The 27,173-nt window shown below is 41.3% G+C and overlaps 2 protein-coding genes across 4 annotated transcripts in view; both read right to left on the reverse strand.

Moving 5' to 3' along the window:
* Positions 1 to 211: 211 nt before the first annotated feature.
* Positions 212 to 6,982, reverse strand: ubap1la (ubiquitin associated protein 1-like a). 2 transcript variants are annotated; one of them, XM_039669211.2, is made up of 6 exons: positions 6,423 to 6,982; positions 5,341 to 5,476; positions 3,781 to 4,440; positions 1,682 to 1,849; positions 1,494 to 1,595; positions 212 to 787 (listed from the first exon to the last, which is right to left on the reverse strand). In XM_039669211.2, the coding sequence occupies exons 2-6, from the start codon at positions 5,470 to 5,472 to the stop codon at positions 653 to 655; spliced, it is 1,197 nt and encodes a 398-aa protein (XP_039525145.2). In that variant the 5' UTR covers positions 5,473 to 5,476; positions 6,423 to 6,982; the 3' UTR covers positions 212 to 652. The 2 variants fall into 2 exon arrangements, with proteins under 2 accessions (XP_039525145.2, XP_088983965.1); XM_089127839.1 differs by lacking the exon at positions 6,423 to 6,982 and having other exon boundaries at positions 5,341 to 6,085.
* Positions 6,983 to 11,699: 4,717 nt separating this feature from the next.
* peak1 (pseudopodium-enriched atypical kinase 1) overlaps positions 11,700 to 27,173 on the reverse strand; it is a 39,963-nt gene continuing 24,489 nt past the window's right edge. For both annotated transcript variants that reach the window (XM_039669731.2, XM_089127969.1), the window contains exons 2-5: positions 18,799 to 22,057; positions 16,016 to 16,233; positions 13,701 to 14,434; positions 11,700 to 12,989 (exon numbers count right to left, since the gene is read on the reverse strand). In XM_039669731.2, coding sequence (XP_039525665.2) covers positions 11,826 to 12,989; positions 13,701 to 14,434; positions 16,016 to 16,233; positions 18,799 to 21,947 — 5,265 coding nt within the window. In that variant the 5' untranslated portion in view covers positions 21,948 to 22,057 and the 3' untranslated portion in view covers positions 11,700 to 11,825. The remainder of the gene's footprint in view (positions 12,990 to 13,700; positions 14,435 to 16,015; positions 16,234 to 18,798; positions 22,058 to 27,173) is intronic.

The raw sequence follows: 27,173 nt of genomic DNA on the forward strand, positions 1-27,173 counted from the left end.
CTTCATAAGACACATTACAGAGCACTGATTGGCTGACATTTGAAGCCAGCTGACTGACCAGTTTAACCAGCTGTAGCTTACCAGAGCCCGAACTTAACTTACTGAGATCGGGCGCTTTGAATGTAATCAAACCGTGATTGATTTGTTAGAGAACTGATACTGTTTGACAACTTTAATGATACAATTTTTATTAAATTTTAAACATGTGGAATACAATCCTGAAACTAAATTATTGACGCAATATAAATAAACACAATAGAGTGTTTAATTAAATTCAAAGTGATTAATCTTCATCATGATGATGAACTCTGAGCTATGGTTCTCATCAACTAAGTGATTAATCTTTGTCAGATCTACAGTTAATCATGTGGCATCAATATAAACAATAATACAATGAAAATCATTAACATAAACAGGACCTCTTCTCCATGAAAGACTAGAGTATTAAAGCTGCTATGGATTCATTCATTCAGAAGAATTTGTAAATAACATATTTATAGATTAATTTATGGAGCTGAAGATAAGTGCTCAGACAGCATGTCGATGATTCATTTATACTTAGAGTTGAGGATTCATTCATTCATTCCATTGTTCATGCTGAAGCTCAGGATTATTTTATTCAGTTATTGAGATAGCAGAGGATCATGGTTTCTCAGCCGCTCCGGGTCATAAGCTCCTCCAGGGCTCTCTCTTTATGGTTCTCATGCAGCAGTAAAACTTCTTTAATGGTGCTCTGCTGGAAACCCATCTCACAGAACTGAGCCAGCAGAAACAGGAACTCTGAAGCCTGAGAGAAAAACAAAAAGGTTATTCACTACATCAGGTTGGTGTATCTGATTTGCTAAATGCTGATTGGATGTGTGTTTTGTACGCTGGGTGCAAACTGGTTGAGTGTTAGAAGCACTAAATATTGGTTTGTAGGGTGTGCTGGATGACGATTGGTTGAATATTTGGAGCATTAAATACTGATTTGATGGGCGTCTAGTAATCTAGATGCTGATTGGTTAAGTGTTTGGAGCATTAAATACTGGTTTAAGGGGTGTTTTGCACACTGGATGCCAAATGCTTGAGTGTTTAGAGCGCTATATGCTGATTTGAGGGGTCTTTTGTGCCTTGGATGCTGATTGGTTGAGTGTTTGGAGCACTAAATACTGGTTTGAGGGGTGTTTTGTGTGCTAGATGCCTATTGGTTGAGTGTTTGGAGCGCTATCTGCTCATTCGAGGGGTGTTTTGTGCCTTGGATGCTGATTGGTTGAGTGTTTGGAGCACTAAATACTGGTTTGAGGGGTGTTTTGTGTGCTAGATGCCTATTGGTTGAGTGTTTGGAGCGCTATCTGCTCATTCGAGGGGTGTTTTGTGCCTTGGATGCTGATTGGTTGAGTGTTTGGAGCACTAAATACAGGTTTGAGGGGTGTTTTGTGTGCTAGATGCTGATTGGTTGAGTGTTTGGAGCGCTATCTGCTCATTTGAGGGGTGTTTTTTCCAGGTCTCACTTTGCTCTCACAGTTCTGGAACATCTCCAAAGCTTCTTCCACCTGAGTCTTCTCATAACCCAGCCGACAGAGACTTTCACATGAAGTCAGGTACCTCAAAATCTGGAGCAAATCAACAGGGAATCAGATACAGAATGTGTATGTTTTTATGTGCTTTTGCATGCAGTGTGTGTGAGTGTGTGTGTTACCTGATCAAGGCTCTTGGGTCCTGTCCTTTGCAGTGCTAGTATGGCAGTGCGCAGTGTGTATCCTTGTTGTGTAACGGCTTCAAGAAGATCCCTTTCTTCTTGACTCAAAGCACACAGCAAGTCTACTGGAGCGTCCTTCAGCCCTGCAGACGTCCGCGGACGCACATCCTAAAACACACCAGTAATCAAAAAATCAGCTCAACAATAGTCTTAAATAAGATTTACGGATTTGCAGCATGTGTATATTACATGTGAGGCGGCTTGAGGCCTGGCTGAGGGTGTGTTTATTACATGTGATGAGGTGTGTATACTACATGTGATGAGGTGTGTTTATTACATGTGATGAGGTGTGTATACTACACGTGATGAGGTGTGTATACTACACGTGATGAGGTGTGTATACTACACGTGATGAGGTGTGTATACTACAAGTGATGAGGTGTGTATACTACATGTGATGAGGTGTGTATACTACAAGTGATGAGGTGTGTATACTACATGTGATGAGGTGTGTATACTACATGTGATGAGGTGTGTATACTACAAGTGATGAGGTGTGTATACTACATGTGATGAGGTGTGTATACTACATGTGATGAGGTGTGTATACTACAAGTGATGTGTATACTACAAGTGATGTGTGTATACTACATGTGATGAGGTGTGGAAACTACATGTGATGAGGTGTGTATACATGTGATGAGGTGTGTATATACTACATGTGATGAGGTGTGAATACTACATGTGATGAGGTGTGTATACATGTGATGAGGTGTGAATACTACATGTGATGAGGTGTGTATACTACATGTGATGAGGTGTGTATACTACAAGTGATGTGTATACTACAAGTGATGTGTGTATACTACATGTGATGAGGTGTGGAAACTACATGTGATGAGGTGTGTATACTACACGTGATGAGGTGTGTATATACTACATGTGATGAGGTGTGTATACTACATGTGATGAGGTGTGTATACTACAAGTGATGTGTATACTACAAGTGATGTGTGTATACTACATGTGATGAGGTGTGGAAACTACATGTGATGAGGTGTGTATACTACACGTGATGTGTGTATACTACATGTGATGAGGTGTGGAAACTACATGTGATGAGGTGTGTATACATGTGATGAGGTGTGTATACTACATGTGATGAGGTGTGAATACTACATGTGATGAGGTGTGTATACTACAAGTGATGTGTATACTACAAGTGATGTGTGTATACTACATGTGATGAGGTGTGTATACTACATGTGATGAGGTGTGGAAACTACATGTGATGAGGTGTGTATACTACACGTGATGAGGTGTGAATACTACAAGTGATTAGGTGTGTATACTACATGTGATGAGGTGTGGAAACTACATGTGATGAGGTGTGTATACTACACGTGATGAGGTGTGAATACTACAAGTGATGAGGTGTGTATACTACATGTGATGAGGTGTGTACTACATGTGATGAGGTGTGTATACTACAAGTGATGAGGTGTGTATACTACATGTGATGATGAGGTGTGTATACTACATGTGATGAGGTGTGTATACTACAAGTGATGTGTATACTACAAGTGATGTGTGTATACTACATGTGATGAGGTGTGGAAACTACATGTGATGAGGTGTGTATATACTACATGTGATGAGGTGTGTATACTACATGTGATGAGGTGTGTATACTACATGTGATGAGGTGTGGAAACTACATGTGATGAGGTGTGAATACTACAAGTGATGAGGTGTGTATACTACATGTGATGAGGTGTGTATACTACATGTGATGAGGTGTGGAAACTACATGTGATGAGGTGTGTATACTACACGTGATGAGGTGTGAATACTACAAGTGATTAGGTGTGTATACTACATGTGATGAGGTGTGGAAACTACATGTGATGAGGTGTGTATACTACACGTGATGAGGTGTGAATACTACAAGTGATGAGGTGTGTATACTACATGTGATGAGGTGTGTACTACATGTGATGAGGTGTGTATACTACAAGTGATGAGGTGTGTATACTACATGTGATGAGGTGTGTATACTACATGTGATGAGGTGTGTATAGATGAGGTGTGTATATTACATGTGCGGCGGGTTGAGGCCTGGCTGAGGGCAGCTGTCCTGCAGACGAGGGTCTCGGCTGTAAGAGCGTGTGTGAGTTCCTCCGCCCGCTGGTTCTGGTAACGGCAGGTTTTCTGCGGGGCTCTCTGGAGCTGTGAGGACGGCCCTGCGGCGTCTGGCTGAGGGAAAGCGGGACAGGCTTCTGTATGTCTTTTATAGAGGAGGCAGAGCTCGGTCGGGCCCTCTGGGGTGTGCAGGACGGGGTGGGGCGAGGGCTGGAGCCTCTCTGGGTCTGACGAAATGAACATCGCATGCACTGGGAGCCGGAGCTCTTCGGCCTTTCTTTGCTACGAGCATCATCTTCCTCAGTAGACGAGCCCTCGTCATCTTCACCGTAGCCGCCCTCGCAATCGGTGTCGGCGATGAGGAACTGGACCGTCCGCAGGGGGCGGAGCTTACGCGAGTCTGCAGCGCTGAGGCTCAGGCTGCGGGAACGTGGGCCCACTTCCCAGAACTCTGCGCTTCTGAGGCGCACCAAGCGGCGCTCCTGCGGGCTGCTGAACATCAGGCAATGTGGTGGGCAAGTGGGGGACACACTCGGGGGCGCTTTATTGGCCTTCCTGTTCTTCCGCTGCTGTTCTTCCAATATAGCCATAATCCGTTTCTCCAGAGAGAATGAATACTGTTGAACAGGACAACATGTGAGCATTAAAGGAGTAGTTGACTTTTAAAAAAACTTTTGCTGATAATTTACTCACCCCCATGTCATCCAAGATGTCCATGTCTTTCTTTCTTCAGTCAAAAAGAAAATAAGGTTTTTGATGAAAACATTCCAGGATTTTACTCCATATAATGGACTTCAATGGGAACCAAATGGTTCAAGGTCCAAAAGACAGTTTCAGTGCAAACTGCAAACTGTTGAAATGATTCCAGACGATGAATAAGGGTCTTATCAAGCAAAGCGATCGTTCATTTAAAATAAATAACAAAGTTTAAATTTCTTAAGCTCAAATGGTCGTCTTGCTCTGTTCTGTGATACGCATTCGTGACTCTCCTGTTCGAACTCGTTCATCAAAATTAGCGAATCTTTTTTCAAGTCATTTGGTTCATTCAATGAACGAGTTGACTTTGGAAAAGATTTGTTCATTTTGATGAACGAGTTCGAACAGGAGAGTCATGAACGCGCATCACAGAACAGAGCAAGGCGACCATTTGAGCTTCTAAAACTTAAAATTTATTTATTATTTTTTTAAATGAGTGATCGTTTCGCTTGATAAGACCCTTATTCATCGTCTGGAATTGTTTAAAGCCCTTTGAACAGTTTGCACTGAAACTGTCTTTTGGACCTTGAACCGTTTGGTTCCCACTGAAGTCCATTATATGGAGAAAAATCCTGGAATGTTTTCATCAAAAACCTTAATTTCTTTTCGACTGAAGAAAGAACAACATGGACATCTTGGATGACACGGGGGTGAGTAAATTATCAGCAAAAGTTTTTTTTAAAAGTGAACTACTTCTATAAGTGAAAGAAGATCCTACATATTGTACAATATTAGTTGTAAGTTTATTGTTGCATTCTGACCTTTGTATCATGCAGTATTTGAGCACAATCTGGGATCTTTATCTCTGGAGCTGCAAACGTCTCTTTCTGACCCAAATGTGTCTCCATTGAGTCCAGTGCAACTTTAAATGGAACCTCATCCAGACTCGACATTCTGCTGACATGAAAAGTTTAGGCAATATTTATGTTAATCAGGATCTCAGTCAGTATAGCTGAAGAACATTTTTAAGACACAGCCAGTTTAGCCACATTTCCATGAATATGATACACTTATGATACACACAGATGACTTTTTTAAGTATAAAGATCCTGTTTTTCCATGAATACAATTAAAAACATATATCATAATACCAGTCTTGGGTTTGTTACTCTAAAAAAAATAATTAAATACTAGCTACATCTTCAACAGTGAAAATAGATTACTGTACTAATTTATCTCTCTAAAATTAATTATTATTAATTATTTTCTAAATACCATAACAACCTCAAACAGTTGAACAATACAAGGACAGATATTAAATTATAAATTATTCTTGGACTGACCAAAGTATTGTAAGAGTGAAGGTTACATTAAAAACATATTTAGACAATACAATTTGATGTTGATTGTAATTTATAGAGACAAATTTTATTTAATGCATTTACATAAGAGGTTATTAATACAATTATAGAAAAATTAAGAGCAATCCCTCACTTTGCCTTTTCAAAAGGAAAATAATTAATTATTCAGTATAATCCATTACACCCAAACTGAATACTAATAGTATGATACTCCACCTTATGGTAGTGAAAAACCTTTAAATTAGAAACTAAAAACGAAATAATATTGTGGATAATGTAATTTTAACACTTATTAACTAATTTATTAACACTGATTAATTTATAATTTATTAACACTTATTAACTAATTCACTTTAACGTTGATATAATCGTAATATTTAGAATGAAATAATGTGAGATTTTGCAATGTAATAGCAATAATGTGATGCTGAATCACTGGTGTAAAACGTATTTAAAATATTTAATATAATATTTATACATTACAACATTTGCATGGTAAACTGTAAATTGGTATATTAGCATTGATTATGAAATTGTCTTACCTGTAGTTTATGGTAGTGTCTGTGAGTCGAAGGATGTGTGTGTGTGTGTGTGTGTATCGTCTGTTCTTCGGTGTCAGATTGATTGAACTAAGATTCACGTGTGCATAATAACAGAAGCCTCATGTCCCCTGGTGAACTCATGTCCACACAGGCTTAAACACTGACTCACACTTCATAATCCTTCATAAACTTACATCGTCATAATAATATTCCTTTCCATTTCTCACAAGATGATAAGTTGCTAAAGATGCTTAAGAGGTTCAATTCCTTGAATACTCAGATAAGCCTACCACGAACTGTGATGCTGTTTTGTTTATGTAATATGTTATGAGATGCGAGCAGACTGTCAGTGTGTTATTATTGTTATGGTGTTGTTTACTCGCCGTGAACCTGAAAAGGGCATCAGGAGATTACACACACTTTATGAGCTTGAAGTGCTGCTGGGCCATATTACATAAACAGGGATGATTTATGTGGTGTGTGCCCTCTAGTGGCCATAAACTAAAACAGCAGGATTCTTGTTTCTTACCTTAAAGGAGTAGTTCACTTAAAAAAAAAAAAAAAAAAAAAACTTTTGCTGATAATTTACTCACCCCCGTGTCATCCAAGATGTCCATGTCATTCTTTCTTCAGTCGAAAAGAAATTAAGGTTTTTGATGAACACATCCAGGATTTTTCTCCATATAATGGACTTCAATGGAACCAAACGGTTCAAGGTCCAAAAAACAGTTTCAGTAGAAACTGCAAACTGTTCAAAGGGCTTTAAACAATTCCAGACAATGAATAAGGGTCTTATCAAGCGAAACGATCACTCATTTAAAAAAAAAAAAAAAAAAAACAAAGTTTAAGTTTTATAAGCTCAAATGTTCTGTGTGACTCTCCTGTTCGAACTTGTTCATCAAAATGAACGAATCTTTTTTCGAGTCATTTGGTTCATTCAACGAACGAGACGAACGAATTGAATCAGAAAAAGATTCGTTCATTTTGAAGAACGAGTTCAAACAGGAGAGTCGAGTCACACAGAACATTTGAGCTTATAAAAACTTAAACTTTTTTTTTTTTAATGACTGCTCGTTTCGCTTGATAAGACCCTTATTCATCGTCTGGAATCTTTTAAAGCCCTTTGAGTTTGCACTGAAACTGTCTTTTGGACCTTGAACAGTTTGGTTCCCATTAAAGTCCATTATATGGAGAAAATCCTGTAATGTTTTCATCAAAAACCTTAATTTCTTTTCGACTGAAGAAAGAATGACATGGACATCTTGGATGACATGGGGTGAGTAAATTATCAGCAGAAGTTTTTAAGTATAAAGACAAATTAGGCTACATTAAAACAAAAAAAACATTGATTTATGTTTATTAAAGATAATACATTTTTATATTATATAAGTACTATAAAACATATTTAATATTATTAACATCATGGTTTTGACCAATAAATGTCAACATTTTGCATTATTATTTTTTTTCTATTTTTGTCTAAACAACAAAAATCTTGCCTTCACAAAAGTCATTTCTAGCCTATGAATTACTTTGGAAGTGAGTTTAAAAAAAAGTGTAATAAAAATATATATATATTTTTTTAACGGTTCAAGAGATAAAAGTGTGCCTGTACCTTTAAAGGGATAGTTACTTTGAAATAAATATGTTTATTTATGTTAACATATTTAGGTATGTTAACATAAGGTATGTTTTATCCTACCTCAAGGGCATCCAAGATGTATAGGTGTCTTTGTTTCCGCAGTATTTTCAATTTTAATATTTTTAGGTCAAACTGTTCATGTCTGTCAGTCATATAATGGAGGTCTATGGTCACCACCTCAAAGAGCATGCACAGAGAAGTCCATATTAAACAAGATTTAATGACTCGTAAATGTAAACACATTGATGGCCTAAGACACGAAACAAGCGGTTTGTGTGAGAAAATGAACAGTATTTATATCGTTTTACCTCTGGTAACTACAGCCACTGGCGCTTTGTGGCTGTGGTTACAAGAGGTAAAAAACTATATAAACACTGTTCATTTTCTCACACAAACCGTTTGTTTTGTGTCTTAGGCCATCAATGTGTACTTACATTTAGGAGTCATTAAATCATGTTTAATTTGGACTTCTCTGTGCATGCTCTTTGAGGTGGTGACCATAGACCTCCATTATATGACTGACAGACAAGAACGGTTTGACCTAAAAAATATCAAAATTGAAAATACTGCAGAAACAAAGACACCTACATCTTGGATGCCCTTGAGGTAAGATAAAACATACCAAACATTTATTTCAAAGTGAACTATCCCTTTAACAATTACTGAACCATATACAACAATTTACATCAACAAAACAATTTTTTTACGGGTTAATAAATAAGGTAGAAGGAAACAATAGCAGGTTATAACGTTTTACAGTGTAGGAGCACAGTACACAACAACCAACACCTATAAAAACACACAAACAAGTCTTGTTTAAAAACATATTCATAGTTTTATTATGAGCAGTTAACTCAGTAATGTAGAGCTAAATACCATGAGATATGCAGTTGTAGGTAAAAAGCAGTTCTGGCAAATAAACGTTTGTAAATAACAGTAAATACATGATTTCAGTGAAATAATGTGAATGAAACTGATGAAATGGTGGTGGACGAGGAAAAACACACTCGCACACGTTCTCCCGGTTACAGACATCTGCTGATACTCTCTCGCTCAAGCTCTTTCTGTGACACAGAATTGTGCCCGTAATGCTAAAACGAATTTAAACTACACTCAAATTATTATATACATATTATAATATAAATCAATACAACACATTTCTACGGTGTGACCCGCAAACATTCAGCGTGACAGACACTGAAATATCTCTTTCTCTCTCTCACACACACACACACAACATTGTTTCTCTGTAATGGAACTGTAACTGCAGCTTTGGAAATGGAAGACAGGAGAAAACCAATGTTCCCGCCCTCATCTGTGATTGACAGAGACGCTATCCAATGACCTCACATGAACCGTTTCTCATGCACTATCAATCATTAAATCCCTTTCTTTCATATAAGTGAAAATAAAACTAAAAACAGCGAACCGTGTCAATATCTGCTGCATCCCAATTTGCATACTGTGTGAAATACTCTTTCTGTGGACGCCTTATTACCCATAATCCACTTGTGCGTAAGAGGATCGAGGGATTGTAACACTTTTTTTGTTGTAATAATAGTGAAAAATTATACATCCAAAGGCCAAAGTTGCCACAGCAGTTTTAAATAAATGTAAAAGTAAAAATACAGTTAGCTAGGTGTTAACACTTCCATACAAACAATGCATTCATTTGATATATATATATATATAGCAATACTAGCAAGTATACACTTTCCAATTTTCACTCTAATGTCCATCTCTACATTGCCATTGCCTTAAACACACTCACGCATCAAAATAACACTATAACAAGGACAAAATGCTGAAGAATGTGCCGTCCCTGGTTCAAACTAATGATTCACACACACAATCAAATATCCTCAACATATGAGGCTGGGGGTCTGATCCCAGAGCTCGCATTCTCATCAATTATGTGCCGAACAGAAACAGGAAGAGAAAGAATAACTGCATGCTGAGAATAACAAGTGCGTTAAATAGATCTAAAATACTGTAACAAATGCTAACACTTACTTTTAATGATTGCACATACATCCGTAAAGCGATATCCGGTTCGTAATTCTGTAAGGTCAGGGTTAGATTAATCCAGATGCGTCTCAAAAGCAGTTTTCTGCAAGCGTGAACGCTACGATCTGAATCTGCAGTGACTCTAGTTTTGAGTTTTGATCTCTGTGATTGGAAATGTATGTACTAATGCTCTTAGTACTACTAAAAAACCAAACTGCATTTTGTTTTCGGTACATAAGGACACTTTCTTCATAAGGGAGGGTGTTAATATCTGCTCTTTGATTGTGTAAAATGCAAAAATATTGTTTTGTTCTGTGTTTTTCCGAGTGTTTAGTCTTTGGTTAACTTTACAGTGTGCTCTTGTGGTAGAAAAATATCCAATCTGTACTCTCGAACGAATCTGTATGATATATCAGGATCTGCTAAAAACATTTGATTGAAATGACTGATTAAACAACGTTTTTGCCTCGTTCCATTAATCTCTCTCTCTATATATATATACATACATACACAGACACATAAGTAAGGCATGTTAGACTAAATTTCATTCATTCAGTGACCTAATGGAGGACCCTTATTTTAGGGGCTCCTTCCACAAACTCCAACATGTGATGATTACATAATAGTTATCCAATAGTTTCATGAGTTAGTGGAATCATAAATCATGATGCAGCTGATGTTGGATCAGTGGTTTTCTGCTGATCCCTACAGCAGAATGAAAAGCATAACTAAACACACTGGCGGAAAACCCACAAAACGCTCACGCACACACACACACACACACACACACACACACACACACGTCATGCAGTTTCACTTTGTTTATAAAAGCAGCTCTATAAATGTGCCATCTATGGAGTTGAATATGACTTCACTTGTCACTTTTCATCCTGTAAACGGTTCGACCGAACTCTCTGCATGGTATTAAAGGGATTGTTCACCCAAAAATGAAAATTCTGTCAGTATTTACTCACCCTCATGTTGTTCCAACCCCGCAAGACCTTCGTTCATCTTCGGAACACAAATTAAGATATTTTTGATGAAATCTGAGAGCTGGATCACTCCTCCATACTAGTCCATAGGCTTCTTGAGGGATTGAAACTTGCCGGCCTCGAAAAGTTATTAAAGACATCGTTAAAATAGTCCAAGTGACTACAGTGGCGCAATCTTAACTTTCTCAAATAACGAGAACTTTTTGTGCGCAAAAAACAAAAATAACGCCTCGAGTCAGGTTACTAGTTTAATAGCGTAAGCTTCTGTTGTTGTACGTCACGCATCGCACACATGACCAGCGTCGGCCAATAGAGAGCCTACGTGTGACGTAGCTCTACGCTATCACACTACGTTAACTGACTAGAGGCTCACAGAGAAGGAAGTGAATAGTGAAATGAAATAAAGTCGTTATTTTTGTTTGTTTTTGCGCACAAAAAGTGTTCTCGTCGCTTGATAAAGTTAAGATTGAGCCACTGTAGTCACTTGGACTATTTTAACGATGTCTTTATTAACTTTTCAAGGCCGGCAAGTTTCAATCCCTCAAGAAGCCTATGGACTAGTGTGGAGGAGTGATACAGCTCTCAGATTTCATCAAAAATATCTTACTTTGTGTTTTGAAGATGAACGAAGGTCTTACGGGGTTGGAACAACATGAGGGAGAGTAAATACTGACAGAATTTTAATTTTTGGGTGAACTAACCCAAACCCAAACACATTCACTAACAGAGTTAGATGATATGGTTTGCTCAAATAAAATTATATCAGATAAGCACGCCCTGTGGCTGCTGCAGGATCTTGATTACTCTGCTGAGAGATTCGGTGGTGGCGAAGGCCAGGTACTGACAGCACAACCAGTCCTCCAGACTCACGCCACAGCCCGAGTCCAAAGAACGCTCGGCGAACTTGATCATCATGAGCGTTCGCTTCAGGTCTAGCCAGTTCTGCAGGACGGTGTGGCGCTGGACTGTCCCGGCAGGAGGGTTCAGCGAGTTAAACAGATCCTCCCGCGGGCCCCACAGCAGACACTGCAGACACGCCCGGGCGTCCCCCATCTGGATGCGCTCGGAAGGGTTGGGGTTGAGCAGTAACGCGGCGAGCTGCTGAAGGCCGTTAGAGTAGAGAGAGCGCAGTGGGATCTGGGGCAAGTCAGAGCTGCAGTACTCCCTCTCTTTTAGCGCCGGACTTTCCTCGAACGGATTGGGTCGATGCAGCATCTCGTAGATCAGTATGCCGGTCTGGAATTCATCGCACTTGCGGTACTGAGTGGCAGTGAGGAGCTCTGGCGCCAGACGGGACTGGTCTCGGAGCGAAGCGGGTTCTAGCACCACGTTCTTGAGTTTGGCCTGAGAGAAGTTGCTGATGATGAGGCGGGCGGGGCAAGCGGAAGCCGCGGTGGAGGAAGAACCGGACGCCGTGTTGTTGTTCGGCTCCAGCAGCTCCAGGTTCCAAGGGTTCCCGGGCTGACAGTGCACCAGGAGGAGGTTCTCGAGGCGTAGGTCGCAGTGCGTGACGTGGTAGGGTTTCATGTGCTCGAGTCCCGCACACAACTGCAGCAGGAGCAGACACACCTGCCGTTCGTACAGCTCCGGGCTTCGCGTGTGTCGCTCCACGCCCTCGCGGACGAAATCCGCCACCGTCTGGAACGGCACCTCGCGGGTGATCACCACAACGCGGCTGCAGAGTTTCCCGCCCGGTCCTGCCGCGTCTCTCTCTTCCTCCTTTCCTTTCCCCTCTTCCCCTCCTTCCGTACCGCCTCGCTCGTCTTCTCGATCCTCCTCTCGCTCCCAAGGAAGCAGGCGGGCCGGAACATCTGCCAGGAAGTGCCCACAGTCCTGCTGGATGTTGAAGTGCACAGCGATACTCTGCCGGACTGCCAGGCTGTGAAAAAACTGCTGCTGAGTCTCCTTCACCACACCCCGACAGATCTGAGATCGGACAGGAAGAGAAAATTAATATCTACATAGGCAACTTTACAAGGTATCAAAGGACAACTGCCAAGACAAAAGTTGCAAAACTCAGAGAAGAACTTGCCCATCTTTGACAGAGTTACTCTATGGTTTATAAGCCGTACAATTCTCTATGTAAGCAACGGTAATGACATAATAGCATAATTAGCGGGATAATTAGTGGCTTGCTAAGACAGATTATTTTGGACAAAAAGCAACAAATGTATCCATCTCAGATAATTTCATAATGCGCTGTGACTTATGTGCTTTTTTATGCTGCTTAAAGGGCACCTATAACGGAAAATTCACTTTAACATGGTGTTTGAACATAAATGTGTGTTGGCAGTGTGTGAGCAAAACCACCCTAGAATGATAAAAATCCACCCAGTGGTTTATTTGGTGAAAATACTGTGGAAACAAAGACACCTACATCTTGGATCCCCTTGAGGTAAACTAAAACATCAAAAATTAATTTCAAAGTGAACTATCCCTTTAATGGCGTCCATCAATGGTGTGGTTACCGACAGTCTTCAAAATATCATCTTTTGCGTTCAAAAGTAGAAAGAAAATTCACAAAAAGTTTTAAAACAACTTGAGGGTGAGGAAATGATGACAGAATTTTCATTCTGAAGTGAACTTTTCCTTTAAAAGATTATACCACAGTAAATATGTATAAGACTGAGCTTTCACCTTGACAGCGTAGTTCACCAGAGGTTCTCTGGCGAAAGATGCTGTGTAGTACACGGCGTCTCCTGCCTCGCAGCAGGGTTTCCCCGCAGTCAGCCGGAAGTGAGACCAGCTGTCCGTCCCGAAGCGCAGATGATCTTTTTGTCCAGCCATGAATCGATCTTCACATCTGGTTGCCAACTTACGAAGGGTGTCCGTGTGCAGACCTCGGATCCTCCCGACCACTTCCTCCCAGCTCTCCATGCCTCTATACGGTACCTGTTTCTGGCCTTTGGCGGGTCTCCCCGCCCCTTGTGTCCGGGCCGTCAGACTCTCTGTGCTGCGGTAGCCCCGCCGGTCACATCCCTGCATGGAGCTGCTGTTGGTCAGGCAAGACAGGCTCCGCCCACCCACGGGACGCTCCAGGGAGTCCCCGGATTCGTCGGGATGTCGCGCCTCCGAGCTCAGTGAGGAGCTCTGACTGGTCGTGTCCCATGTAGACTCGAGATCGTAGAGGGGATTGGCGACGCTCAGACTGGTCCCGCCTGGTCTGGCCTCTCCTTTGGGTCGCGGGGCAGAGAGTTCTCTACCTAGAGCGGATGGCTCTGTTTGTGCCCGTGGGACTGACTTTTTGGGCAGGGGAGGTGGTGTGGATTTATTCATGGGTTCGGTGACGTCTGGGTCAGAGGTTAACGTGTCATCAGATGCTTTAGGATGTCTGGGATGTTTCACAGGGATCATGTTGGCCCTGGACTGACCTGCAGACCGAGAGATGAGGATTCTCAGAGTCATTTGAGAGGAATATCAAAAGATAATGAGATCATTTTTTAATCCTTCTAAGCAACAAAGCTTAACTGGTGCACTATTGGATTTCCTTTAAAAGCTTGTAGCATTGTCTAACCTTGATCCCGCCATTACATGTACCCATTTACCATATCTCTATCTGCTGGATGAACAGCCTTAAATCATTTCACACACGCTCCATCCGCAGGAACGTGGGATACGAGTTAGGAATTATTTACCAGCGTGAAACCTCATCTAACATTCTTCACTAATCTGCTTTAATCTCCCAATAATCAGACTGGGGCTTCCTCTGAGGCCCTTTCACCAGGACAGGGATTTTTGTAGGTCACGTCTATAAAACGATCAAAGAGTCAGTGGTACGAAATTAGAGGCAGCACTTTAACCCCTTGGAGACCTGTTCTGCTATGCAGTTCATCAGCTCAGCAATGCTATAATGTGAGATAATATCAGGTCAACTCTGCAAAATAATAATGAGGGAAGGAAGTAGCCATCAGCAACCAAACTCTCTCGGGAAAGCTGAAAATGCATGATTTTTTTTCTCTCTCATATACTGTGTGAAGCCATACAGCTCCATTTAGACACACTTGGTCTGATAATCTGACAGTCACTCAGAGCTGTGACCATTGAAGTCCCAAAAAAAACCCCAAAATCCCTGATTTCCACATTTCACATTGATTTCCGCCAGCTTGAAAGAATTTTTCTGCATTTTGTCACATAACTTCTTCATTGAACCTCATGTGTGTAAAATCATTATATAGACAACCAGTATTTTGTGGGGGGAAAAAGGTATTTTTGAGGTTATTTTCAGGGTATTATCAATTTATTCAATCAATAGATTATCAAGAGAAATAGATAAATATTATCAAGAGAAAATAATTTTGTTGTAACAGTTCATTTCAAGATTTATCGTATTTTCTGTGCATTATAATGTCTTATAATGTTAATTCTAAATCTTCTAGGAGCTTCATTGTAAAAACAACAACAGGGAAAAACAGTATTGAACTATATTCATATCAGTTGTCAGTCAGCCATACCATAAATAACAATTATTTATAGATTGTCATGCCATCCAAAGGTTTGAGACCACAATAAAAACTGAAATGAAAATGCAATTCAAAATCATAAATAAACAAATGTGTTAGAATTTTACAAAAGACATAAAATAAGAAATCTTTAAGATTTCACACTATTTCTAGGACATATAAAATAATGTTAAATGCTGTAATTTACATTTCATGCAAGCAAAACTACATAAAATACACTTCATGCAAATAAAATTAAAACGGAAAGAGACAAAACCATACCTTCTTTTACCGCTCAAACTTCACAAACTCAGTCAGCTAAATGACTATTGACAGATTGAGAGAGTGATCTTGTTTATGAGTCTAGAAATGCTCGTGCACATGCTGCTACCATGACAACCTAAATATATCAACGTGAGCCGGCAAAATCAGGTCAGAACCTCCAGCCGCTGGCCCAAATAAATGGACAGAGCACACAAAGTGACCCATCAAATGCGTGTGTGTTTGACTTACCCAGGTTGGTGTACGTGGCCCTGCAGCTGCTGGACGCAGGAGAGTGTGAGATGGTGTGAGCGAATCCCTCTTCCTCTCGCTCTGCCTGGCTGCCGCTGTTTGAGGTGGGTGACGCTGGGGGCGGACAGGAGGCAGGAGGCTCACGCAGGGGCGACAGCTCCAGCTTAGCAGGAAGAGAGGTGCCTGATGAGATCCCAGTATTCTGAACAGGAAGCTGACTGAATGAAAGAGATGCAAACAATGATTGAGATTTGAGAATTATTCCAGCCCAAAGATTTCTAACCTAAACAGCAAGAATTTAGAAATTGAGGAAGCAGTACTTCTAGAAAGTTAATTTTGAAAGGGAAAGGGATAGTCCACAAAATAATCGGTCATTATTTACTGTGATTTTGTTCCAAACCCGTTTGACTATACTATGGCTGGGTAAGACTTTGTACAAGTCGGATGGACCACTTTTATGACGGCGCTCTTGCACCTTTTTATAAGCTTGAAAGAGCAAGTCAGTTTACTTCCTGAAAAAATAAAGTCAAACGGTTATGGAACGGCATGGGAGTGAGTAAATGAGAGTGCTTTAGTTAGTAGCATGATGGCATCCATCTATTCTTGACCAGTGTTGTGCAAGTTACTTCCAAACTGTAATACATTAGATATTACTTGTTACTGTTATTTAAAAGTAATTCATTACCTTACAATATTACTGTCTCAGAATTATAATGCGTTACATTACTCATGTATTACTTTTGAGTTACTTTCACCAAAATAACTAAGTAGAACTTAACTTTGGGGCTTCTAACGATATGCAATATGAAACCGAAATCGCGATTCGCCACACTCAGATCCACGAACCTACAGAATCGCGACACATCTCTTCCAACTCCAGCGTTATTCTCCTTACCGTCCAGATCCAATGCTGCCTTATCTTTAAATTAGGCTATTAGTATTATTTGAAGTTAACATTATAAAATACGTAGACCTACACCACAAAACTAGTTGAGGATAAATTATTTAAAATTGGGGAAGTCCAGCATTATGGACATGATGACATTTGCAGTCAAAACTTGAAATAAAAATTCTCCGAAAATTCATGTATTGAAACGTATATAGGCTACTTACTTAAAGGACTCCAGACATTAGACAAATATCAGTCTATGTTTTATTTTTAATATTAGGAAAAAGACACACATTCATGTGTGAATTCAACATTCAAAAATAGGAGGCATATATTTTTTGTAATTCTGTTAATTACACTGCGCAAATCGGATGAGGAAGGGTTGGCTCTGCAGTCTCCATAGAACTTAAAATATTCATTTTATTTTAGTTTTCGTGTTCGCATTTATGAGGAAAAAACAATGTTACAGACGCGACCGCTCTGAACTGGCACTAAAAGACCGCTTTAAAACTTTCACATAGTCTGTTGCTTTTAAGAAGTAAAAGGAGACAATACACTGTAATACAACTGTAATACAAGCCTCACTGAACATGTAACGAGTAAAATATTACTGAAAATTGATTAGTAATGCCTTACACTACTGCGTTACAGCAAAAAGTAATAGGTTACTGTAATGTATTACTTTTGTAATGCGTTACTCCCAACACTGTTCTTGACTATATCAAACACACAATACATTCCAAACCATCATCCCTACTGTATCCCTGTGCCAACCTTACTCTCCTAAATAACTAGTCCAGGAACGCTAAATGGGAGGAATCTTCTGCAGGCAGAGCATGCCTGGACATATAAAAACACTCTGTTACATTAAGGTATGACACCCTCACCCTCATCTGTAATATGGAAAGTTGTTCTTTTGGAAAAATAAAGATAAGATTCCTAATGCTTCTATTGAAACACCAGTTAAAAATGTGTTGTAAACACACAAGGGAAGATATCACCACAATAAAAGTGTTTTTCTTCAACTGATAGAGTATCTGGGTGTTTGAACTTGTTAAAAGAACCTGAATCAACGTGTCTGAACTATCTCTTTCTCTTACAAAGGGCAGATAACGCTCGCTCACACACACCAACTGAAACAAGCACCCATCTAAGAGCTTCAGTAAAGTGGTCGTCTGTTTAAAATAATTTGAGGAAGTAATGCTTACCCACCATATTGGCTCACACAGTCACCCATTTGATAAAGTCAAAGACAACAAAAGTTAAAATCAGAAGCAGGAATTCCTTGCTTTCAAATACTTAAGACATTACTCTCTTGGATTCTGTTTTTCTTATTCCTCCTCCCTCTGCTGTAACATTCGGTACGAATATCTCCCCTACATGATTAACCCTTAACAGACATCTACCTGTGGTTGTTCATCAGCTCACAATTGTGACATATCAGGATCAAAGTCCTTTGCTTTCGCAGATCACACACACAGGTATGACTAAAATAACAGGAAGTGGTTTATATAGTTAGGAAATCATCTAGTTATTACTACTAAGGTGAAAAATAATAATTAAATATGACCTGAATGCAGACTAATTAGAAATCAAAACTTACAATTAAGCTACAATTCCAATTAAATGGAAAAAAAAAATTATCAATTAATGTATTTTAAGTTCTTAGGTTAAACATTTCTCTTTCTATTTTAATTTTTTAGATTTCGCAAGCTAGCCTGCTAAGCTAACATACCCTAATCTCAAAAACTTTTTTGCATTTCATCTGGGATGACTATGAAGGCCATGCAACAAGACATACAGCTAGATAAGGACACAGAAAATACCATAGCATATTTTTCTATATTAAAAAGCTAAGAGACAGAGGGGGGATTGACAGTGAATCATGGCTTACTTCATGACTTTGCTAATGAGAAGACTGGCTCTGCTTTTGGGTGGAGTCGACAGATTGGAAGCTGCACCCTCTGATGCGATACCCTCTTTGTGCTCCTCAACTCGAAGCTCTGCCTCCTCTCCACCTGTGATGCTTTCTGATTTGTAGGTGAATATGATCGTGGGTTTCTGGTGAGGGTCATCTGTCTTGGACTCTGAAAACCAGTGCTGTCTCTGTAGAGGTGGAGGAGGCAGTACAGTGATGACAGTCCCATCCAATCCCAACAACTTCCCTTTTTCCTTCTCTCTCTCCATTTTCTCTTTCTGTTCGTCCTCGTCTTTCCGCCGGCGGAAGAAACTCTTGAAGGATATCCAGCGCTTGGGCTTGTTTCCGTCAGTCGGACGCCTGCCCTCCGCACCCGGACTGGTCTCTCCATCACTAGCTTTGGCCCCAGCTGGTCTGGTCCAGTTGCTGAAGTGCCTTTGGAGCAGGTTGCTTGAGTGGTAAGGAGAGGAGCTAGACCGGGCTGGGGGAAACGGGGCACTAGGTTCAGATTTGGGGCTTGTGGGCGGTACAGCAGCGGAGGCACTCTGAGATTTGGGAAGGAGTTTATGTGGTGTGTCTCTGTGAGGTTCTGCAGAACAGTGGAGTGATTTAGGTCGGTTAAGAGTCTCTCTGGAAGCATCCGGTGGCAGCGAGTAAAGCTCCTCAGCACTGCAGGTCTTACTCTGGCCAGCAGGGGAGTCTGGAGGAGAAGGAGGTGGCTGAATGGAGGCCACAATCTGAGACAGAACAGCACTTGCCTTCTCTCTCTGACCTGAACTTCCACTTGGTGTGACCTGGTTCTCTCTGCCGCCCTCTGGCAGTTGCTCACTGCTGGGGTTATGAACACGATCCAGGCTGCTGTGGACCAAAACAGCTGGTTTAGGGCTTAGGCTACCAGAAGGGAGGATCGAGACACCTGTCGTAGTCCTGGATTTACCATTGTTTACAGTTTGCCCAAATACTGTTGTGGTCCTCAGTTCCCCAGTAACTGTTACATCTGTTGAGTGCTTCAATTGAGGAGGTGTCTGCTCAGATGGAGAGGGCTGGGAACTTTCAGAAGATCCAATCTCCTCATATGTGTGGCTGGCCACTCGCTCTCCAGGCCTAGGCTTGGAATGCGGCAGCTCACCGTTGAGCCCCAGGAAACTCTTGTAAACAGCCAGGTTATCATAAGCACTGGGATTAATTACTATGGGAACCTTCACTGCTTTTTTTGAGCTGCCTGCATAGGCAGGCTCGTCACGGATGATGATGGGAAATGGGGGCATGCCGGCATTGTTGTAGCTGTTGAATTTGATCTCGGACAAGTTGGGCGTTTTATTCGGGACTGTACGGGCAGAGCCGAAGCCTGCAGTTGGAGATGTGGGAGCTGATTTGTGATTAATGAGTCTCTGAGCGGCACTGCCGCATGTTAAATCAACTTTAGGGATCTTCTGTCGAGGGCTGGTGCAGGATGTCCACACTTCTTGGTATCGAATGCTGCCGGGTTTTGTGCGGAAACCACTGGGGCCTGCAGAGGCAGCACCTGTAGGAGATTGAGGCATCAATGGAGATAATGAAATGAAGGGAGATGCCACAGGTGATACAGGAGATCTGGGGAACTGAGGGGATGTGGGTGAGACAGGACAGGGGTCAGCAGAGGGGCAGAGCGCAACATTGTGCCCACTCGACTTTGGAGTGCTTTCATTTGAGTGACTGTGATCATCTTTAGTGGCCATAGAGGCAGAGACATCCACCACCGTATAGGGCTTACATATAGGAGCCTTCTCAAGATTCACAACTCGATAAGGCTTGGCCTGCTCCTCAGTTGGGCTGAAGCTGATTGTGATTGGCTGGCCTGGAAGGGCTTGAGGGAGAGCCCCACCCTCCCTTTGATTGTCAATTTGTTCTTCCAGTCGGATAGCTAGAACAGCTTTATGAGTTTCACTGGATTTAGGCGAACTCAGTCCTCTGGCTGAAGGCTCTTTACTAGGTGTGAAAGGAAGACCATTTCTCTGGTCACCAGTTGCCCTACCGCTGCCAGCGGAGGATTCTTCGGGCAGAGAAGCCAAGGACTCGGGTGAGGTGGTGGACTCAGAAGTGGACAGAAAGCCACTACCCTGGTGATCAGAGGCATATGCCAGAAGAGCAGAAGCTCCTTTTGTGTCAATAGATGGGTATCCATTGAGAATCTCATCATAACTGTCATCATAATCCACCGCACAGAACCGTTGCAGTGAACGGTTACGTAGAGGCACTGTATTCCACTTCTTTCCTACAGCAAAGTGAACCGGGGATAGCGTGGCTGCACGGAAATTGGCAAAACGAGGTTGACCCCGCATTCGTATCCCCATTGCTAGCAACTCCTCGTCGCTTTCATCCCAACTGTCATGCTCTCCATCATCATCATCATCGCTACTCTCATCCTCCTCATCATCACCATCACTAGAGTATTCAGGATAACAAAAACGTCCTCCCTCAGAGCTGATGACCTCTGCACTGTCACTGAGGGAAACACGTTTTATTGCTCCTCTACCACTACTCCCAGCATGGAGACAGCTTGACGGAGTAAGGCCCCTCTCTAAAGAGCGCCGGTATGAACTGCAGATCCGCCCAAAAAAGTCATCTCTACTTGAGCTTGGAGAAGATCCCAGACCAGCAATTTCTTTCAACACATCCGTCAAGCCATTGTTATTGCGGCTGCTAGTTGGCAGTGGGGAGATTGCCCCATAGGCCTCTGTCTGCCCAACCAAATCCTCCCCTTGATTGTTGTTTGTTCCTGCAGGTCTCTGGCTATTCAGGCTGTTGTGGTTCCAAAGAGTGAAAGGTGAGCTCTTAGTGACCTGCTCTCCCTCTGCATACCGTGGCACATTTCCCTCAGAGTCCAGGCCTGGCGGAGAGCATGGCAGCATCATGGTTGGCTTTACTGCAATCGTAGGTTTCTTGGCGACAGGTGGGCGAACCTGCCCTGCACGGGATGAGGATATGCTCCTCTGGCTGTTAGTGAGTTTGGCATTGACGTTCGTCTTGCTCTCATTGGTGGCATTGGCTTGCTCTGGAGGCTGGTGTAGGCTCTTAGGCTTAAAGCAGTTTTTGCACTCTCCTGGTTTCCATACATGTTCAGTGAAGGTGTTGCATGCAGACATGTCTGCAGGACACTGCTGCAGGGTCAGTGAACAGCAAATGCCTCCATCACACACACAAACTGCAGGCTGAACTTCACACCCACACAGTTTACAAACTGTGCTGTCAGTACCTGCAAAAAAGAATAAGAGAGTCAGCTAGGGTACCAAATGTGATCACTGGTTTCATCTCACATATAGGCTGCTGAATGAGGCACTCATTACACTTTTCCAGCAGGGGGCAGAGTTTTATTCTTAACATGAATTTCTTGTGTCTCTCTATTACACACATACACAAACACAGGCTGCTAGACTCTCACAGCTCTATTTTTGGATCACAACGCAGAGTTGAGCAGTTGCAGGTAAACATCATGACTTGTGACATACTGAAACCACATACAGCGTCAAATTTGTACTTTAACTGTAATCCCAAACAAACGCTGCACCCACCATTTGCAGACACATTTGTTGCATGTTTTAAGATTTGAAGAGATTGTCTTATTTGTGAACTTTTTTTTTCCAACATTCTAACAAGTCAGTCCAGTTTTACTACATGAGGACCTTCTCAGAAATCTGGACCTCAAAAGTAATGAAATTATGCTGGTTGTAATTGTGCCCTATTTCTCCCAACATTTGAATCACTTCACCAAACCAAATACACAAATATTTTTATTACACAGAGGAATGACCTCCTCAGTCATACACTCATATGCATTACAGTCAGGAACATAAGAAAGATGAGTGCTGGCACGGTTTTGAAAACTCTTCATTTGTGACCTGTTGCTCGGCACTTGTTCAGGGCAAAGACTCTCAAATGAGGGTCACGATGGTCAGCTCATCAGGGTTCAGGTCGCCATGGAGCACACTAGACATCTAAAAACCGCAGAAGAACATGACTCAACAAAGACACAATTGATCTAACAGAGAGTCTACTGTTCGTTTTCTAATATTCCAGATATAAATCATCGGCAGAACTATTCGTTGCACAATCCTGAATGGGACCTTTATGGTTATGCATTTAAAATACATTTAAAAGGTTAAGAAAACAATTAAGCAAAGGGCTCATAGATTACTTCACATGTAATTATGTCTTTACCAGCCTTCTAGATTTCGAGATTTAGGATTTGGTAAATCATACTAAAACTAATCTCAGATTTACTTTGAAAAATGGGGGTTTGGACTTACTGAAACTAAAAAGCTATAAAATCTATAAAGCTCATTAGCTTTAAATCTATCAAAACATAATAAACATCTCTTTACAGACCAGCTAATTGAATATAATCCAAATCAGGATTTAGGTATAAGAGAACCCCACTTTAATCTCTCTCTCTCTCTCCCACACACACCTACACACACACTTTGACCAGTGCAATACTGAGGGTTAACAGATCTCCTTCCTATTGTCTCTGCCTGTATGAGTGAGTGAGTGTGTGTGTTTGTCTCGGGGCAAATATATTTTTGTGCTCTCTGCTAAATCCATCTGCAGACTGAGAACAACATTCCATTGCACAACATCTGAGATTAATGAGAGACAGACAGACAGAGAGAGAGACAGAGTGTTCTCAGGAGGATGCAGCAACAGCTCGAGCGTTAATGAAGCTCTTTATGGCTTTCAGACAGATAGAGAAACATCTCTCCACCCTTCACTTCCCCCTTAGAGTTCATGTCACTTCAATCTTCCTCCACTGTTCTTTTGTCAGGATTTGATGACTTAAGTCTGCACTCAGTCATAGGCATAGCTTTATTAAAAACCAAACGAACAATACTTAACCTCAACGTTAAACATTTAAAATGAGGCAAAGAATACGCCTTATTCACAGCAGCGCCATCTTTGATTTTTAATGAGAATGAAAGCGAGGCTGTGAGGGATAGTCATGCATCTCTTCAATGGGCTGTACTGTTATTTAATGTGTTTTCGGATTGTTCTGCTCATGAAACACTGAAAAAATATCTTTCCAAGAAATTTCAGTTGACAAAAAACTCCCGACAATGTAAGCTGTGGAAAATTGTAAGTATCTAGCAGTTTTATTCAGCTTTTTACAGCGGATGCCATTGGAAACACGGTAAGTCTATCCCTCACAGCCTCACTTTCATACCTGTCATGGCGCTGCTCTGAATAAGGTCTATGAAACAAATCCTGTTATAAATATACAAAACCGAACTGAGATGCTTTAATAGTCTCATTCAAATTTGTCTCCTTAGTACTGAACCACCAACTGTTAACTGCACCCAAGAAGGTAGCACAAAAGATATAAGCTAGAAAGACTAGTCTTGTGCACAGTCACACAGAATCAAAAAGGCAGTGAATGGGCAGATGTGGTGTTTTTTTGGGACAGTGCCAGGAAATATGGCACTGCTGTCTGACTGAGGAAAATACTGCCACATTCACAAAAAATCAGTGTGGTTATTCATGAAATGCTCCTCCTGATAATTTTGAGAAGAACCTTGAGGCTCCTGATTCTGTAGGCCGGAGCTTGAGAAAAATAGACCAGCAGTCAGAGCTGTGGTAAACTGAAACACTTTTGGTCCAAGAGGCTTGATAGATAAACCACTATAACTGAGGAAAACAACACCAAGTTAATACAAGAGACAGAATCTGCAAGTCACATTGAATAAAATATGATGACACATTTGAACAAATATATGACAAACTAGTAAAGAGTCTCTCCGTCTCGGTACAATCTGTTTGTTGTTCTCTGACTCCTTCACTGAGTCTCTCTCATGTTTCACATACCTGAGTGATGACATCACTCAGATCTAAACTCCACCTTCACACACTCTCTCCAGAGCCGCCAGTGTGTGTGACGCTGAGTGACTGAGATGTGCGGTGTGTTCAGTGTGTAGGTATGATTCGATTGATCTAGAGCCGCTAGATTTTAAGTTACAAAAGGTCTCATGTTTGCTTACCTCTCTGCCGTGCAGTTTGGAGCACAATATCTCGCATACACGATCGCTCTAGATTATGGAATATTTTAAAGGGGTCATGAACTGGCTTTTTAAGCTTTTTAATATTGTTGTCTGAGGTCAACTTATGATGTTCGCTTGGTTTTTACTTTTAAAAACATCAAAATGCATAAGTAATAGGCTATTTCCTACCCTATTTTTGAGCCCAGATCAAAAACGCTTGTTTTTTATGGGCGTCTCGCATTGAAGACTTGGAAGTAAACGCCCACTGCTGTGAATGGATAACAGTTTTGCATATTATAATGAATTTCACTCTCGATCCGGTGTGTCATCACGAGGTAGGCTTATGTTATCGCGCGAATCGGTGGGCGGGGCTAAACCGGCCGTGTTGAAGTAGGCGTTGATCTTCTCCTGCGGGGGAGGTGTTTTATCCTCTTTGTCGTCATAGTTCCTCACTTTGAAAAACGAGTCGTTTGCTTAGGCTGGTGTCAATAAAAGCTTTTATTGGACTAACAAGGACGTTTTCAGTTCTAAAACTTACAGGATATTCTTATAATATGATGACCTCTCAAAAGCTCAAGGAAAATTTGATTTCTCAGTTCATCACCCCTTTAACTAATTTGCGGTACAACTAGTCGATCACGAGTGGCTCAACAGGTAGATCTATAGATAAACTCATCTTTCAGGCATTTGACTGACCGCGTTGACACTTCAGTGTGAGAAATCGGGGATGTGGCGTGAGAATTGGGTCAATTGCGTGAGCTGAATGCGTGAGAGTTGGCAGCCCTAGATATATAGAGTATTGGGCTGGGGAAAGACTAAGCAGTTATATAGCAAGAGCAGCAAGAACAAATGTAGAGTTAGGCCGTGTGTCCACCAAAGTGTTTTTTAGCCTGCTGGAAACGCCTAGCTGTGGGCGATCGAGAGCACTTCGACAGAGCAGTGTTTTCTCAGTTCAGATGCTTTGCTTGTTATGATTCAGAATGTTAGTATCTCATCACAGATTGTTTGTTTCTGTATTGTTTCTATATAAAAATGTCAATACAATGTAAGTATTTGCTGGTTCTTGTTTTAAATGATTTTGTACAGCGTACAGCAGATAGAGTAGGTATAAAGTAGATATAGGTTCATGGCAGCAAGAGTTACTCAATGTTATTGACTAACAGTAATAACTAGAAAAGGTATCGTGTAACAGAAGCTAGAGCAAATTGTACAGTTTCAGCAGACAACGTTATACAATTACATGAGTTACAGTAGATGTAAAATGGAGCTGGAAAAAAAATCCACAGCAGTCACAAACAACTGTGTATCATTGTGCCTTTGACACAAATACATATTCATAGGCAGTACACACACACAACCAATTATGTAATCAACAGATCTAGAAAGAGAATCAAACAACTAGCCTAATTATTTTTGATCCACACAACCAATGGTATTGTGTTGCTTATGAACAGCAGGATGCAAGTTGACTGTGCTGGTATAAGACTGATTGGAAATGACTCAACGCCACTGGCAGGTCTTGCTGGGTTACCATGACAACCTAAAAGCTCATGCACACAGACCTGAAATGCAGGTTCCAGAATTACTCTACACAACTTGGCTGAAAAATGTCTGGCTTTCCACGACACCCTTAAGATCCTTAAAATCATTTGACCCCTTGAGCCTGAGATTCATTACATCTGCCCACATTCCAACAAGCATTTGACCCCCTTCCCCCCCAAAAGAATCCGCTTCCTGAACACAGCTGGCACCTGTCTAGAATAATCAACACCTGAAAAAGATGATTAATCTTCATCACTGTCTGCTATGAAGGCGAACATCGCCCATGGGTTTTCAAACCACGAATGCATGAATGGGCAACAGAGAAAGCGTCAGGGAGAAAATATTACATGATCTCCTTCATGCTCCTAAACAAATTAGCTTGGGAAACCAGAGTCTGTGGAAAGCTAAGAGGAAAAGACATTACGATAAGATCCATTATGGCGTTAGAAGCTCTTTACTCGGCTTGGAGTCTCTCTGACTGCATTTTAAATGATGTTTAAATGAAACCTCTGGTAGGGGATGTTACTCGGTGACCAATGGGATCGTCAGGGCAGGGGTATGTTCATGGACAACAGAAATCATTATCCATCAGTGTAACATAAAGAGCCATGTGGAGTCTTTACGTTTCTTCAATCTGAACTAATGGCTGCTGGTGGATGGCTCCCTGTTGTCTGATTGAGTCGGTGCAGCGATGAGTGCATTTAATGCCCCACTAAGAGAAATGCATCATGGGATGTAAAGGTTTCATGCAGCGTGTGTGCATTTCAAATTTCTCGTGGGGGTTTAAAATTCAAGACAGTG

The sequence above is a fragment of the Pimephales promelas genome, chromosome 25 (genome assembly GCF_988280905.1).
Source record: "Pimephales promelas chromosome 25, fPimPro1.hap1.1, whole genome shotgun sequence".
Classification (NCBI taxonomy): Eukaryota; Metazoa; Chordata; class Actinopteri; order Cypriniformes; family Leuciscidae; genus Pimephales; species Pimephales promelas.